General features: G+C 41.7%; 1 protein-coding gene, 1 long non-coding RNA gene and 1 pseudogene across 2 annotated transcripts; 1 reads left to right on the forward strand and 2 right to left on the reverse strand.

Moving 5' to 3' along the window:
* The window catches only part of LOC134320313 (dynein axonemal heavy chain 8-like), a 57,633-nt pseudogene extending 54,678 nt beyond the window's left edge, over positions 1-2,955 (forward strand).
* Positions 2,384-5,520, reverse strand: LOC134320395 (SAYSvFN domain-containing protein 1-like). Its single transcript, XM_063001760.1, has 2 exons — positions 5,485-5,520; positions 2,384-4,383 (listed from the first exon to the last, which is right to left on the reverse strand). Exons 1-2 carry the CDS (start codon positions 5,518-5,520, stop codon positions 4,048-4,050), a joined length of 372 nt encoding a protein of 123 aa, XP_062857830.1. The 3' UTR covers positions 2,384-4,047.
* An 8,538-nt stretch (positions 5,521-14,058) lies between these two features.
* LOC134320320 (uncharacterized) lies at positions 14,059-15,045 on the reverse strand. The gene is made up of 3 exons (XR_010013684.1): positions 14,944-15,045; positions 14,252-14,407; positions 14,059-14,145 (listed from the first exon to the last, which is right to left on the reverse strand). It is a non-coding gene; the product is annotated as an uncharacterized LOC134320320 (long non-coding RNA).
* Positions 15,046-15,684: the final 639 nt, after the last annotated feature.

Here is a 15,684-nt window from a genome sequence, read left to right on the forward strand (position 1 = left end):
CCCCGTGGGCGGCGTCCTGTGACCGCTGATGAAGGTCTAGAAGATGAGCGACTCAAACAGCAGCAATAGATGAGCGATCGTCTCTGACTTTACATCTACAAGGTGGACCGACTAGGTAGGAGTGTCTGATAGAGTGGACAGTGAGTGGACACGGTGTTTAAAAACTCCAGCAGCGCTGCTGTGTCTGATCCACTCATACCAGCACAACACACACTAACACACCACCACCATGTCAGTGTCACTGCAGTGCTGAGAATCATCCACCACCTAAATAATACCTGCTCTGTGGTGGTCCTGACCATTGAAGAACAGCATAAAAGGACTACAGTCAGTAATTGTAGAACTACAAAGTGCTTCTATATGGTAAGTGGAGCTGATAACATGGACAGTGAGGGTAGAAACAAGGAGGTGGTTTTAATGTTATGGCTGATCGGTGTACGTCTACGCTTACAACTGTGACCGAACACAGTTCAAGCCATTAAGGTCTAAGGGCCTCGTTTAGGAGCCCAAACCAGCAATCCTCTGTTTACTAGTTACTGGTAAGTTGTGAGGATAATTGTCTTTGTTAAATGCTAGAAATGAACTTCTGACAGGTATCAGGGTAACACCTCAGCCGAAGTCCTGGACACCATCACAAACATCCAGCCTAAAGAGAGCGCCGGAGGTTCAGGAGAGACGCGAGAGTCGATCGTCTACCGCCTCGCCCAGGACATGCTGGATAAACTCCCTCCCAACTACGTACCTCATGAGGTATAAGAGTGTTTAACAGTGCCGTTTACTTTATAAAGAAATGAATTTATAAGTGGTGCTTATTAAATTACAGCCACGCTTAAATGTCCCCGATTAATAATCTGTGTAACATCACTGACCAGGTGAAAGCCAGGCTGGTGAAAATGGGAGCCCTGACCTCCATGAACATCTTCCTGAGGCAGGAGATCGACCGCATGCAGAGGGTCATCAGCGTGGTCCGGACTAGCTTGATCGATCTCAAGTTGGCCATTGAGGGCACCATCATCATGAGTGAGGTAGGAACTGATGACTGGGTCTTACCCACTGTTGCACATTTTCACCACCACTGTAGCTCGGTCATTCTGAGGCTGCCTGGCCAGTAACGAGCGTTTGTATTGGCTTGCAGAGCCTCAGGGACGCGCTGGACAACATGTTCGACGCTCGAGTCCCAAACCTGTGGAAGAAGCTCTCCTGGGAGTCGTCCACCCTGGGGTTCTGGTTCACCGAGCTCCTGGAGAGAAACGCTCAGTTCCATAGCTGGCTGTTCGATGGGAGGCCCAAAACATTCTGGATGACCGGATTCTTCAATCCCCAGGGTAACCAGACTGTAATCACTTTGTTCTGTTTATTAAAAATGTAGAAGATGCACATTTAATCACTAAATTTGGAGTTTTTTTAGATTGTATTAGGAATTAGAATGAATGAAAAGCCAGCCAGTATGAGACACCAGCTCACGTCAAACCAGTACTGCATGAGTAAGGCTGGATTAAACACTTATTAGTGCCGGCTGTGCCACTGTTCCTTGTGAGGCCGTGCCGTTTACCTTGCCTCGGTGCTACCTCAAGTAACATTTACTCCATTTATTCTTTGACGCTCGGTTTTTACCGCTACACTCAAACTTTAATCTGATTTGTCACTTACCTTTTCAAAGCACCACCAGTAGGACAGTGAAAAGTGAAGCATTGTTTCACAAAACCCAATTAGAACCATGGCATTGTGGGAAAAACACAGAAAGGTGAGAGCGGGTTTGCATTATAGGTAGCAGTCGTACATTTCCTAATCCTGGAATCACATCGTAGCTCTTTAATAAGATTTAGTGCATCTTTTAGAGTAATTCAGGAATAAAATGTAATGAAGCCGCTTTATTATTTGGCTGTAAGTTTTTATCTTATCACGTGTCCAAATGACGAGCATTCCTGTTTTACACAAAAGTCCGTATTCTAAACAACTGCATGTAAATAAACCGTCCGTACCATGGTTAGTATTTATTATTGTGTGTGACCGCTGCAGGTTTCCTCACAGCGATGATGCAGGAGGTGACGAGGGCACACCGAGGCTGGGCGCTGGACACCGTCACTCTACACAACGAGGTGTTAAAGCAAACCAAGGAGGAGATCACCACCGCACCCACGGTAAGAGCGCCACACAGAGGGCAGAACACTCAACACCAAATGATGTACATACTGTACATTGCTGTATTTTCATTTTAATTATTTACTATTTATCTGTGCTATTTCTCTATTTTCTGTATATATACAAAATTCTGTCTAGTACATTACCTGTATAATCTTGTCTGTATATTGTAGAGAGATAACAACAGCTGGAAACGAATTCCTCGTGTGTGTAAACATACTTTATATAAAGCAGATTCTGATTTAGGTGGTAAATTCTTTATTCCACAGGGTCACGCAGGGCTGAACGTGAGTCCACAGCACAGCCTGCTCCTAATTTCAACACTGTCCATGCTTATATTTATTCATGTATTTATGTTTGTGGTGTAGGAGGGCGTGTACGTGTACGGCCTCTATCTGGACGGAGCCGGCTGGGACCGCAAGAACTGCTGTCTCGTCGAGGCCACGCCCAAAGTGCTGTTCACCCCTCTCCCCGTGGTGCACATATTCGCCATCAACTCCACCGCCCCGAAAGACCCCAGACTGTACGTCTGCCCCGTCTACAAGAAACCCCGGCGCACCGACCTCACCTACATCACCGGAATCGTGCTGCGTACGGTGCAGCCCCCCGACCACTGGATCCTGCGCGGTGTCGCCCTGCTGTGTGATATCAAATAATCGCACCAACACACACACACACTGACCCACACACGCGTTCCGTTTCTTTGTTCTTTATTCAATTCAGTTCATGGAAAAATATTTTAATTGTTATTAAAAGGTTCAGGTTCTTGTTCAGCATTAAAAATAAAAAAAATATGAGTTTATCTTCACTAAACTGTGTTTGATCTTTGGTACAAGTTCTGTCACCACAACTGCAGTTTTTCTGCATTTATAAACAAGATTAATTATATTATTATCAATTTATAGTCTGAGACCCACGACTTTTACTTTATTAAATTCACTTAAATGACTTTCTGAACTGTAAGTAGCTGATCTGTATTCAGCTGGTATGGTCAAAAGTATTCGGACGCCCGACCATTAGCTTGTCGGACGTCCCATTTAAAAAAAAAACCAGACTGATCCTCTGTGTGATCTCTCAGCTAGAACAGCAGCCGCTCCTCTGAGAAGCTTCTCACAAGGCTTTAAAGTGTGTCTGTGGGAATTTGTGCTCATTCTGTAGTACAACAGAGCATTAGTAAGGCTGGGTACTGATGATGATGATGTTCTGGTTTATCCTACAAACTGTTCAAACTGAACGTGAAATAGGAATTTAGAACCTGTAAAAAACATAAACTTGCCATTTACAAAATCCTGTCCAAAAGTATGTGGACGTCCTTCCTAATTAAGCTCATGTGTTTTAGTAATTATGCTAAAGAATTTGCATGCTTACACACTTTCTACATCTACATACTTTATGGCCCTTGTTTGGCACGACTACAGTTTTAAATTGTTTTTACCGCCTGGTCAGGGTCATGGTGATCAAAAACCTTCTCATCCAGCATCAGTGCCCGACGTCACATGCTCTTTTGACTGAACAGGCACAAATTCCCTCAGACACGCCATAAATTCTTGTTTTAAAAAAAGGTTCTTATTGGACAGTGGTAGCCTAGTGGGTAGAGCTTTGGGCTATCAGTCAGAAAATTGCCCTTGAGCAAGGCCCTTAACCCCGTCTGCTCCGGTGCCATACAATGACTGACCCTGCGCTCTGACCCCAGCTTTCAAACTAGCTGGGATATACAAAGAAAGAATTTCATAGTTTCATGTGTAGATAAATATATAAAATAAAAAACATTCTTCTTTTTTCATCAGTAATTTATATAAATGTACCGACGTCCTCGTTCAGCCCCCGAGGCTCCAGCTGAAGTCTGACCGTTGCACTCGGACCTGGATGTTCCGAATTCCAGCGGTTCCGTCAGGGTCTCGTGCGTTACGTCCGTGCCCCGGTGTTTAGGAGTCTGTAGCCCATCTCGCCCTCCAGCTGTTCGGCGGTGAGCGTCCCCAGGATGGGCTGGCAGTCGGGGTTGAAGACGGAGTAGGCGCTCATCTCTCCGGGTCTCCTGAGCGTGGGGCTGCGCAGACCCTCGTACAGCCAGTAGAACAGAGAGATGAGGAAGAAGGGAAGCCCGAAGTCCAGCTCACAGAAGAGACCCAGCAGAACCAGCCACAGCAGCACCTTCAGCAGGGTCAGGTTAGTGACGGCCAAACGGTCCACGCCCAGCCAGCGGCCCACCGCGCTGTCCAGCAACCAGTCCGAGCTGTCCTGCTACAGGGCAGAGCACAATACAATCAAACTACAGCACTCTCAACAGCACTCTCAACAACACTCTCAACAGCACTCTCAACAGCACTCTCAACAACACTCACAACACTCTCAACAGCACTCTCAACAACACTCTCAACAACACTCTCAACATCACTCTCAACAACACTCTCAACAGCACTCTCAACAACACACTCAACAGCACTCTCAACAACACTCTCAACAACACTCTCAACAGCACTCTCAACAACACTCTCAACATCACTCTCAACAACACTCTCAACAGCACTCTCAACAACACTCAACAGCACTCTCAACAACACTCTCAACATCACTCTCAACAGCACTCTCAACAACACTCTCAACAGCACTCTCAACAACACTCAACAGCACTCTCAACATCACTCTCAACAGCACTCTCAACAACACTCTCAACAGCACTCTCAACAACAGCACTCAACAGCACTCTCAACAACACTCTCAACAGCACTCTCAACAACACTCAACAGCACTCTCAACAACACTCTCAACAGCACTCTCAACAACACTCAACAGCACTCTCAACAACACTCTCAACAGCACTCTCAACAACACTCAACAGCACTCTCAACATCACTCTCAACAGCACTCTCAACAACACTCTCAACAGCACTCTCAACAACAGCACTCAACAACACTCTCAACAGCAGGGAGGGACCCTACCAAGGAAACATGGTAAAACTTCCCATATTGAGTTTATGTTATGTTCCGAAAATCCTAACATCATGATCAGATTACTAAACTGCATCTAAACAGATGATATAACTTGTAATAACCTAATTATTCAGTTTATTAACACAATAATGCTTTTTACTGCAAGTTTCCGTATTTCACTTTATCGCGAGTCGGATCAAAAGTTTATATAAAGAACCGACTCAGTGAGCCGAGTCAAATGATCGACTCTAACATCCGACAGAAAACAGCTTTCTCAAAGATCCTGTTCTTCTAAATACATGAATACAGATCATCAGTACATGCAGATTCTGTACACTTACTGACGACGACTAGAAGGTGGAAATGAGGAAACTGGAATGTTTAACAATGAAATGCTCATTACAAGCTTACATGAGTCGAATCGCAATGATTTGACTCACTCCACATGCGCAGTAACGTTGGCGCGAACAGGACACGTGGCTTAAACCGCGAATCTCTATTGGTTAACGCCGCTTTGCGCCAAAACGTCTGTTCAAAAATACAAGTACTGCATGACAGAAGCGCCAGTTCTGTTATTATTGTGGAGGAAATAAGGGTTATATATCGCTCCGTTTAATTACATCTTTATCTAACCTGCACAGGTAAGAGTCCACATTTACTCTACATAAATGCCCTGGACCCCTTTCCTACTGCTTTAGTAAAAGTGCACACCGTTACTATAAGTCCTCTGATTACAACTGTAGTAAATTTCTCCCTCCAAGCTGGCTATGTTCCACCTTCATTAAAAACTGCCATAATTAGACCACTTCTAAAAAAAACAGCACTTGATCCTGAAGTTTTGGCAAATTATAGGCCTATCTCCAATCTTCCTTTTCTCTCTAAGGTATTGGAAAAAGTAGTTGACACTTATCTCCAGGATCACCTTAAACACAACAACCTTTTTGAAAAATTTCAGTCTGGTTTCCGCTCTGCTCATAGCACAGAAACGGCCTTGGTTAAAGTTACCAATGACCTTCTGATGATGGCTGACGCTGGCTCACCTTCTCTGCTTGTCCTCCTGGATTTATCGGCAGCATTTGACACCATTGACCATGGTATGCTCTTACGCCGGTTATACCACACCATTGGACTCACTGATGCTGCCCTGGCTTGGTTTCAGTCCTATCTTACCGACAGAACAGAGTACATCTCTATTGGAAATGCAAGGTCCCAGTCATATGCTGTGACATGCGGAGTCCCCCAGGGGTCAGTCCTGGGCCCCGTCCTTTTCACCCTATACATGCTTCCCCTTGGCCAAATTATAAAACGCTATGGAGTTTCATTTCACTGCTACGCTGATGATATACAACTTTACATGAAAATTGACACAAATTCCCTCCATTCTGCTGCTCCCTCATCATCATCTTCATCAGCATCTCTTTCAATACTCTCTGCCTGCCTGGAGGAGATAAGTTTGTGGATGAAACACAACTTTCTTCAGCTAAATAGTGCAAAAACTGAAGTGATGTTGGTTGGCACCTCACTCCAGACCCAGTCATCCCCTATAACCAGTATTACACTGGCTGGTCATACTATTTCTCCCTCTTCAACGGTTATCAATCTTGGCATAAAATTCGACCCTCAACTCACTTTTGAAGCCAATATTAAACATCTATGCAAGACCTCCTTTCATCATCTCAGAAACATTGCCAAACTTCGTCCTACCATCACCATCTCAGATGCTGAAAAGCTGGTTCACGCATTTGTTTCCTCCAGGCTGGATTACTGCAATGCACTTCTCATCGGGATTTCTACCAAGAGTCTCCAGAGATTGCAGTATATCCAGAATAGTGCTGCACGGATCCTGCTGAGAGTACGGAAACACGAGCACATTACACCTATCCTTCTTTCACTCCACTGGCTCCCTGTCTCTGCAAGGATAGAATATAAAATTTCTCTCCTTACATATCAGTGCATCTATGGAAATGCACCGCCCTACATGAAAGAACTTCTTACCCCTAAAATTTCATCCCTCCTTTCTGCAAAATCAAATCTTCTCCACATTCCCAGAACTAAACTAAGTACCATGGGTGATCGGGCTTTCTGTTCTGCTGCTCCTCGTCTATGGAATGCCCTTCCTGACCATCTGAGGGCACCACAGACGATTGAGAGTTTTAAAAAGGGTCTAAAAACTTTACTTTTTAACAGATGTTATGACTGTTAAATTAACGCTGATTTTATGATGTATGTCTCATAATGCTATGTTTATATTTGTTTTATATTTCATGTTTTATATTACTGTTTTTCTGTAGCACTTTGAGATTTGTTTTCAAATGTAAAGTGCGTTATAAATAAAATGTATTATTATTATTATTATTACATTCTGGCTTTAAAAGGAATAAATGGTGTAAAGTTTGTGCTCCTCTATTTGATTATGAGTTGATTTTCTAAGTGAAAGTAAGTGAACATGTCTTCTACAGGAAACTCTCATCTGCACATTTATTTTAAAGCTGTTTATATCTAATTATTACAAATAGTGACATGTATTATTTTACTTTATGTCACTAATGTATTATATGTGCATGCACACTGTAAAAAAAAAACTGGGTGCCAAACAAATGCCAGCCACTGTGGGACAGCTCGGTGTGACTGGGCATTACTGCTGGCAGGGACACAGGGAAGAATGTGGGTATTATTTCAGACTGGTAGTGAACTCATGCTCTCTCTGGCCCTAGAGCACGAGATTTAGCTTCCCTTAAGAGCTTTAACTTCACACTTTAATAATATCGTTCACAAATGTTAGTCATGGCCGTGCATTAGGCTCTCATCCCACATGTTAACAGAGCGTGGGCATGAATTATGCATATTGATAAGGTCACCAGCAGCTCTCTGTAGGGTTGTTTGTTCTAACACACTGTTTGTTTGCTGTACAGGCGCCATGGCAGAACTCGGTGCAAAGCATTTTCTGAAGAAACACCAGGCGGAACTTATCAAAAGGACAAGAAATCCATTAGGTCTGGCTGATGTTCTGCGTGGGAAGGGCATTATTAAAGCTGAAATGTATTCTAACATCAAAAGACAGACAACCAGCCAGAAACAAATGAGAGAATTATACGAGCACCTGAACAGCGAGAAAGCCTATCAGTGTGTTTATGATTGGCTAAAAGAGAACGAGTCTGATTTAATGAAAGAACTGGGTAAGCCTGACTTTTGAGTTTTGTTTTTAAATCATAATAATAGAACTCTATTAATTGCTTCTGTGATTTTGTTCCAGCTGACGACTGTGTTTTAGATAAATACCTCTTCCCCTTACCAAGTCCTAATGGTCATTAGTTGATGGTAACCAGTAACCAATGGGCATATATAGTGATCCTTCAGAATAACACATCACTGAGTGTGAGGTCAATAAGTTTTCATGCTTTACTGAATCAAAAACCAGCCCAACATAACAAATATGGCAGTAAAACAGTAACATCAAAAGAATTTGGTCACTTTTAGCTTTAAAACTAATAATTATTAGACAAAAAAGAACATACTTGTTATGAATTGTTGCTACACCTGCCGGTTTGGAGATGGGGGGGGGATTCATCTGATCCCAGGGGTGCAAAGTTAAGCATTTTACTGGTGTAGGTTGATAACAAGTTCTGTAGAGAACTTATTCACTAAAGGAGCCGAATATTAACTGCTGGCTGTAAGAAATGACAGAATTGATCATGATCATTGGTTTGTTGGTTGATTTATTAACATTTCTAACAGAAATGAGGTTGACAATGCCGAACCAGAGAGTAAGTCACAGTAAAACTCTGACCTATAGGGCTGAGGTCCCCAATCTTTTTTGCACCATGGACCGGTTTTATTTAAGACATAATGTCACGGACTGGCAGGGTGGGAGGATTTAAAATAAAATAACTATGTAACTGTGTAATAACTAACTCACAATAATGGAAAATCAGCTTTTTTCAATGCAACAAGATGTAGCTCCCACCTAGTGGTGATAGGAGGCAATAGCGCCTGAAGTGTGTTGAAAATTGGCGCAGTGTTTTCATTGCTATTGTAGCGTCTCTAATTATTTTTTCTTTCTGTGCGGCCCAGTAATAAATGACCCACAGACTGGTAGCGGTCTGCGGCCCAGTGGCTGGGGACCACTGCTGTAGGGCACTATTAGGCCACAAGTTTGTGGACACTCGACCATGAGATTATTGGACTGCCTATAGGCACTGATGTTGAACAAGAGGGCCTCAGTGTTCCAGTGCATCTCAAAGGTGTTCAGTGGGGTTAGGGACAGAGCTGTGTACAGGCCACTGGAGTCTGTACACAGCAAACACAGAAATTCTGGAACAGTCTTTTCTAGGGGTGGGTTTATAAAATTGATTTTTCGATTCGAATCAATCTTTATTTGAACGATCCGATATCGATTCATATAAACTCGAGATCGATCTTTTAAATACGCCCCTTTTTTACGGTGCACACGGAAATCTGTTACCCCCTTTAATCTCGCGTGACCAGCCAGTGTTTTTTTGCGCAACGAGATCTGACCTGCACATCAGTTCAGCATGGCAGAAGCTCAAGTTATGCCTGGTTCACACTACATGATTCTAGCCCTGATTTTCGCTCGGTGACGGGTCGGTGCTGGATTCGGGAGGAACTCGGTGTTCGCTCTGCGATCAAAACTCGGCTCTCAATCAATGTGAGAAACAGCGAGGGGAAACACAGGGGCGAGGTTGTAAACAGGTGGTTCAGGAGCGCAATATAGTTTCTATCAGAATACATCAGCACACGCGAGTTTTACAGTATTTCTGACCTGATCGTTCTCTACAAAACAAAATATTTATTAACCTCCAACTCACTATAGAACAAGCCATGCTGCTCGTGTTGCCAAATCCACTCAGATTCATTTATTTCATCGGCGCACAAACTTTCATCTCTCGCTACTTGTTGATGTGCATGTTTGGACGTGGTATCATTAAACCTTTCATCACTTCTCACGTGTGTTTTCGTGACAGAACGTAGTTTTGGAGAGCAGAGAAGCTCACCTGTGATTCCCCCTGGTGATAGATGGTGTAGTGTAAAACCCCCCATCGCCGATCAGTCGTGTAGTGTGAACATTACAGCGACCAGGTGTTAATCAGAGTGTCGTGTCGTGTAAACTTGGCATAAGCTGTTCAACAGCCAGGTGTATGTTTACATTACATTTACAATGTTGTAGCGTGTCAGACATATAAAATAATAATAAAAAATGAATGTTACTGTTTTCTGTTTTGGAGTAATTATTTATGTAAACAAAATACACAAATATTTTTATTAATGAAAATATTATGTTCTTTGTACAATTATCACATTCGTTCTCTGAACATCTGTACATATTTAAACAAAACCTGTTAATGTAACTCAAATATGCCTAAATGTGTTGAATCGAAATCGAATCGAATCGAATCGGGACCTTGTGAATCGAATCGAATCGATCCAGGAAATTAGTGGCGATACCCAGCCCTACTCTTTTCCAGACATCATTTATTTCATATAACTGATTTGGCTGAAACACTTAAAGTAAATCATTAAAATACCTTTATACATTTAGTCATTTTTAGGTATATTAAGGTCTTGCTTGATGATTTGAAGGTATTTGTGATTTTTCTGTGTGTGTGTTATTTTTTCTTACATGTTTACACAGGGAAGAGGTTTAGGAGTCAAACAGAGGACGGCGTGGATGAACCAGATAACCGTCTCAATAATTCTCCAAGTAAGTAAAAACTAAATTCTTACTAACCCACTAAAATCTATTAATGCTTTAATGTCGTCATCCCATCCAGGGTATTCCTGCCTTGCACCCAGTCTTTTCTGGTGAAACCAGACCATCCGCGACCCTGACCAGGACGACAATAAAAAAATTCAAAACTACGGCAATCATTTATTAATCTGTAATTGAGCAACACAGACGGGTCACGTTTAATACATGACAGTAAAAAGAAGAATGTGTGATGTGTTACTTCCCTTAAATCTTTATTTAACTGATAAAAGTACAAAGAAAAGATTCTTAATGTTTCACTGATCAACCTCATTCTAGTTTGTAAATAGAAACACGTTTAGAATTTGATGCTGTAACTCCAAAAAAGTCAGGACGGGGGTGTGTTCCCTACCAAGTCCCATCAGCATTTTTATTAATGAGACTTTTTAATGCGTCTGGAACTGAGGACACTGATTGTTGCAGTGTTTCTTGTGGATCTGGACTGCAGGCAGGCTGGTCAAGCACACACACACTCTGTGTCTAGGAAGCCGCACTGTTGTAGTGCAGGCAGAATGAGGCCTGGTATCACCGTGCTAAAATAACTACAGACTTCCCAAGAAAAGATGCCTTGATGGTAACTTGTATCTTTGTTAAGTCCCAAAACCCTTCTCCACTTCAACATTCTGTAACTTTTATTGGAATGTGTTATAGGCATCAAATTCAGGGTTTGGGTTTCAATAATTCGGTCAAAGAAAAGAAACCATTGCAGAAAATTATTTAAAGTGTAGTACTGTCATGATATGTGTGCTGTGACAAATTATCTGCCCCTTGTCTTATATTACACTTTTTTAAGAGGTGCAAAAAAACTAAAAGTTGCAAATATGCAAAAATAAAATAAACCAGTAAGGACACAAATTCCTTTTTACGATAATGTGTTCCCTACCAGTGTTTGCAAAGCTTTGACCTTCAACTGCAGTAGCCAGTGTACAAATGAAAATCTGATACACTGTGTAAACAACTACATTATCTACATTTCAACAGATCTCAAGACCTTATCCACCATGGCCAAACTGGAAGACTGGGTCTCTGATCCTGAAAACAGCCAGAAACTGATTGATGACCTGGAGAAGAAGCTCAAACAGGGTGAAATTGAGGCTTTGAAAGATTCTCTGAAGGATAAGAAGCTGAAAAAGAGTCTGTGTCTCACTGCTAAAGAGATTAACGAGATCAGACGTAATCTAAATAATAATAATAATAAATAAGCGGTTTTAAAGCGTCTGTGGTTTTTAATACGTCGCAAAACTAAACTGCGCCGCAGATCCGAAACTCCAGAGTGAAAATTCATCCCAAGTAAATTATTCACGCCGCCGAAATCTAAAACAGGAGAAAAATTATTCTGGGACGCCGAATTTTTCATCTTCAGCATCACCTCACAGAAAGAGAGAAGAAATCTCCTTGTTTTTACGCTCACTGTCCATTTTATCAGCTCCACTTACCATATAGAAGCACTTTGTAGTTCTACAATTACTGACTGTAGTCCTTTCACCCTGTTCTTCAGTGGTCAGGACCCCCACAGAGCAGGTATTATTTAGTTGGTGGATCATTCTCAGCACTGCAGTGATACTGACATGGTGCTGGTGTGTTAGTGTGTGTTGTGCTGGTATGAGTGGATCAGACACAGCAGCGCTGCTGGAGTTTTTAAACACCTCACTGTCACTGATGGACTGAGAATAGTCCATCAACCAAATATATCCAGCCAACAGCGCCCCGTGTGCAGCGTCCTGTGACCGCTGATGAAGGTCTAGAAGATGACCGACTCAAACAGCAGCAATAGATGAGCGATCGTCTCTGACTTTACATCTACATGGTGGACCAACTAGTGTCTAATAGAGTGGACAGTGAGTGGACACGGTATTTAAAAACTCCAGCAGCGCTGCTGTGTCTGATCCGCTCCTACCAGCACAACACACACTAACACACCAGCACCATGTCAGTGTCACTGCAGTGCTGAGATCCTGCTGAGATCATCCACCACCTAAATAATACCTGCTCTGTGGGGGTCCTGGATCATCAACAGCATGAAAGCAGGTTTAAAAAGTATGCAGAGGAACAGATGGACTACAGTCAGTAATTGTAGAACTACAAAGTGCTTCTATATGGTAAGTGGAGCCAGGAAGAAACCAGGAGGTGGTTTTAATGTTATGGCTGATCGGTGTATATTAGGAATTGTGATCCTGATCTGTCCAGGCATCTGAAGAACGAATCTGAATCGTTTCCACCCAACAAACACACAGAGCTGTAATAAACATATTCAGGATGTTATTTATGATCCAGTGAGTCTGAGTTACACCAGTACAGCTATGAACCCCAGTGAAACGTAAAATAAATACAACATTTTAATATTCATTTATATTTATAAAATAACACAAGGAATAAACGACCTGAAGGAACAAAATAACACAGAAGCCCTGCACAAATACTCCTCTTATTACCAAAGAGTGTGTGATGCAGGGTTCAAACCCAGGCTACCTGTACCCGGGAGCTGAGTGGCACCCACACTACCTACTGTGCCAGTAAAAAAATATATAGAAGTACCAGTAAGGTAGAATTGTGGTAAAATCTATGTGAAATATCACATTTAATGTATACAAACGAATCAAAGATAAAGTAGAATATTATTAAACTGTTGTTCTAGGTAAAAACAAGATATAATAAAGATTATTTAACAAATAAATAAATAATTGTTTTAAATTTCATGTGGAATATAAACAAACATTTTCAGAACAAAAAAGAACAGGTTCTTACTATATAACAGGCTGCCCCGCCCATCTGAGACATACCGGCTCTCAGAAAAACAGGATCAATCAAAATCTAAAGATGAGATTTAATAAGTGACTCAACACCCCAATCCATCTAAATTACATAAATAAATAACATAAAGTAATAATAAAATCAGCCTACACATTTTTGTGAATGATCGCACTGGGCCCCAAAATGGATTTCAACTGCAATATTCTCATCAGAATTATTATTCTATTTACTGTATTTTATTACCCATATTCATTTACATGCTAACAAGTCACTGGCAATAAATTGCCAAAGAGCAGGCATATTTTGCTTTTTCACCATAGTAAAAATCCATACTGTCACAGCCCCATCATTACAATATTGATATCTGACTTGGCTGATATAGAATTTCAATAAATAGACATTGTAAAGTTTACAAAATATTAAAGATAATATCTGGGCATCTGAACCTCAAAAATAGTACTCACCACATACTCTCTAAAGAGGTTTTCTGGATCCTCGTTGAGGTACACACAAATTGCCTTGATGATACATTCTCGTCCTAAATCAACATCATCATTCTATTCAAAGGGAATAAGCAGAGCAAGTTGTTTGCTTAAAGTCTTTTTCCTTTTAATCAAATGCTACATCAACAAAGCAGTACTTTTTTCAAGGAAGCATTCTTACTTGAGCCATGGGTGCTATGATGCTCTCTAGGTGTTTGCCTATTTGTCCTCCTCTTTTTTTAAACAGAACCATCAGTTTCTCAGAGTGCACATCTAACTGAGAGAGAAATCTGGACTGAAGGGGCATGGTGGTAATCCGCTTAAATTCAGCATTTATCTAAAAACAAGAATGATTAGACATAAATGTGCTGTGAAGCAGGAATTTGGAAAGAAATACAATGAAAACGTTTGTCACCCGTTTATTTACTATAAGCAAGAGGAAGCTTAAGTTTAATTTGTACAGCAGTTCCAAAGTTCACAAATAATTAGTATTATGACCTCTGGAGCTTGGCCTGGGGGTAGTGTACGACGGGGAGTTCCTGGTGGCTATAGGCAGCCCACATAACCTGGTCAAGCTCAGCCCAAAAAGGCAACATGGGAGGATCTTGTGGACCCACTACCCAAAAAATCCAAAGTAAGGGTGTGGTGCAGTGTTTGTTGGCCACATGTTTGTTGGGCACATAAGCGGACTACATAATGACGATAATTTGTCTAAAACTAAGGGGGGCCGTCAAGCAGCCAGCAGATAATTTTACAAAAATATGCCAAATGTTTAGCTTTGTGGCAAAGCTCAACAGTTAGGCTTCATACAAACAGCTTTTGTTTTAGCTTGTTCATAACATCTCTGTGTGTAGAATGTTATAAATTACATACCTCGCTTACGTCAAAGAGTGCTGGCCATCTTGCCTGAAAGTCTTGTATCATTGGTGTATCACGAACCACTTCATGTCTCCTGTATGCAAATGTCTTTTCCATTTTCATTCTCAGTACTTCCCTGTTGTTCTTCTTCTTAACATCTGAAAGAAGCTCAACTATCACACTCTCAAGGCTCTTAACAGATTCTCCAGCAGGATAGGAGGGACAGTAGTTCACTTCAGACCTCCTAGGTTTTTTATGCCAAAAGCAGCACTTGATTTGCCCTCTGGTTTGTGCTTAAGAGAGTTTATTGTCACCTCTGGACACCCAAGCTTTCTCAAGTGAGTGCGGTAGATTGCCAGTTTATTCTTCAAGCTAGCTTTCCATCCAGCAAATCCAGTGAGGGAGCCTTTCTCAGTCAGGCAAGGATGCTTTGAGATGAGGGCCTCTCCAACAGTGTTAAACTCTTTATCAGTGACATAAACGTAACTATTTCTTGCACCAGGCCGTCAGGAATGTTTGACTTCAGTTTTGGATCTGGAATAAGCAATGTACCATTTTCCTTGTAAGCTGCATTGCCCTGATGAAGTGTTAACTCTGCATCATAACAAAACTTAGGAACATGAAAGATTTTAGGCCAAAATGACCGAGAGCTTGATGACGATGACTGGTGAAGAGAGTATATCTGTGTCAACACTAGACAGAGATGAGGATTCATCAACCGAGCGATGGGCAGTAGCTGAGGTAAAAGAGATATTA

Source organism: Trichomycterus rosablanca, chromosome 9 (assembly GCF_030014385.1).
Source record: "Trichomycterus rosablanca isolate fTriRos1 chromosome 9, fTriRos1.hap1, whole genome shotgun sequence".
Taxonomy (NCBI): Eukaryota; Metazoa; Chordata; class Actinopteri; order Siluriformes; family Trichomycteridae; genus Trichomycterus; species Trichomycterus rosablanca.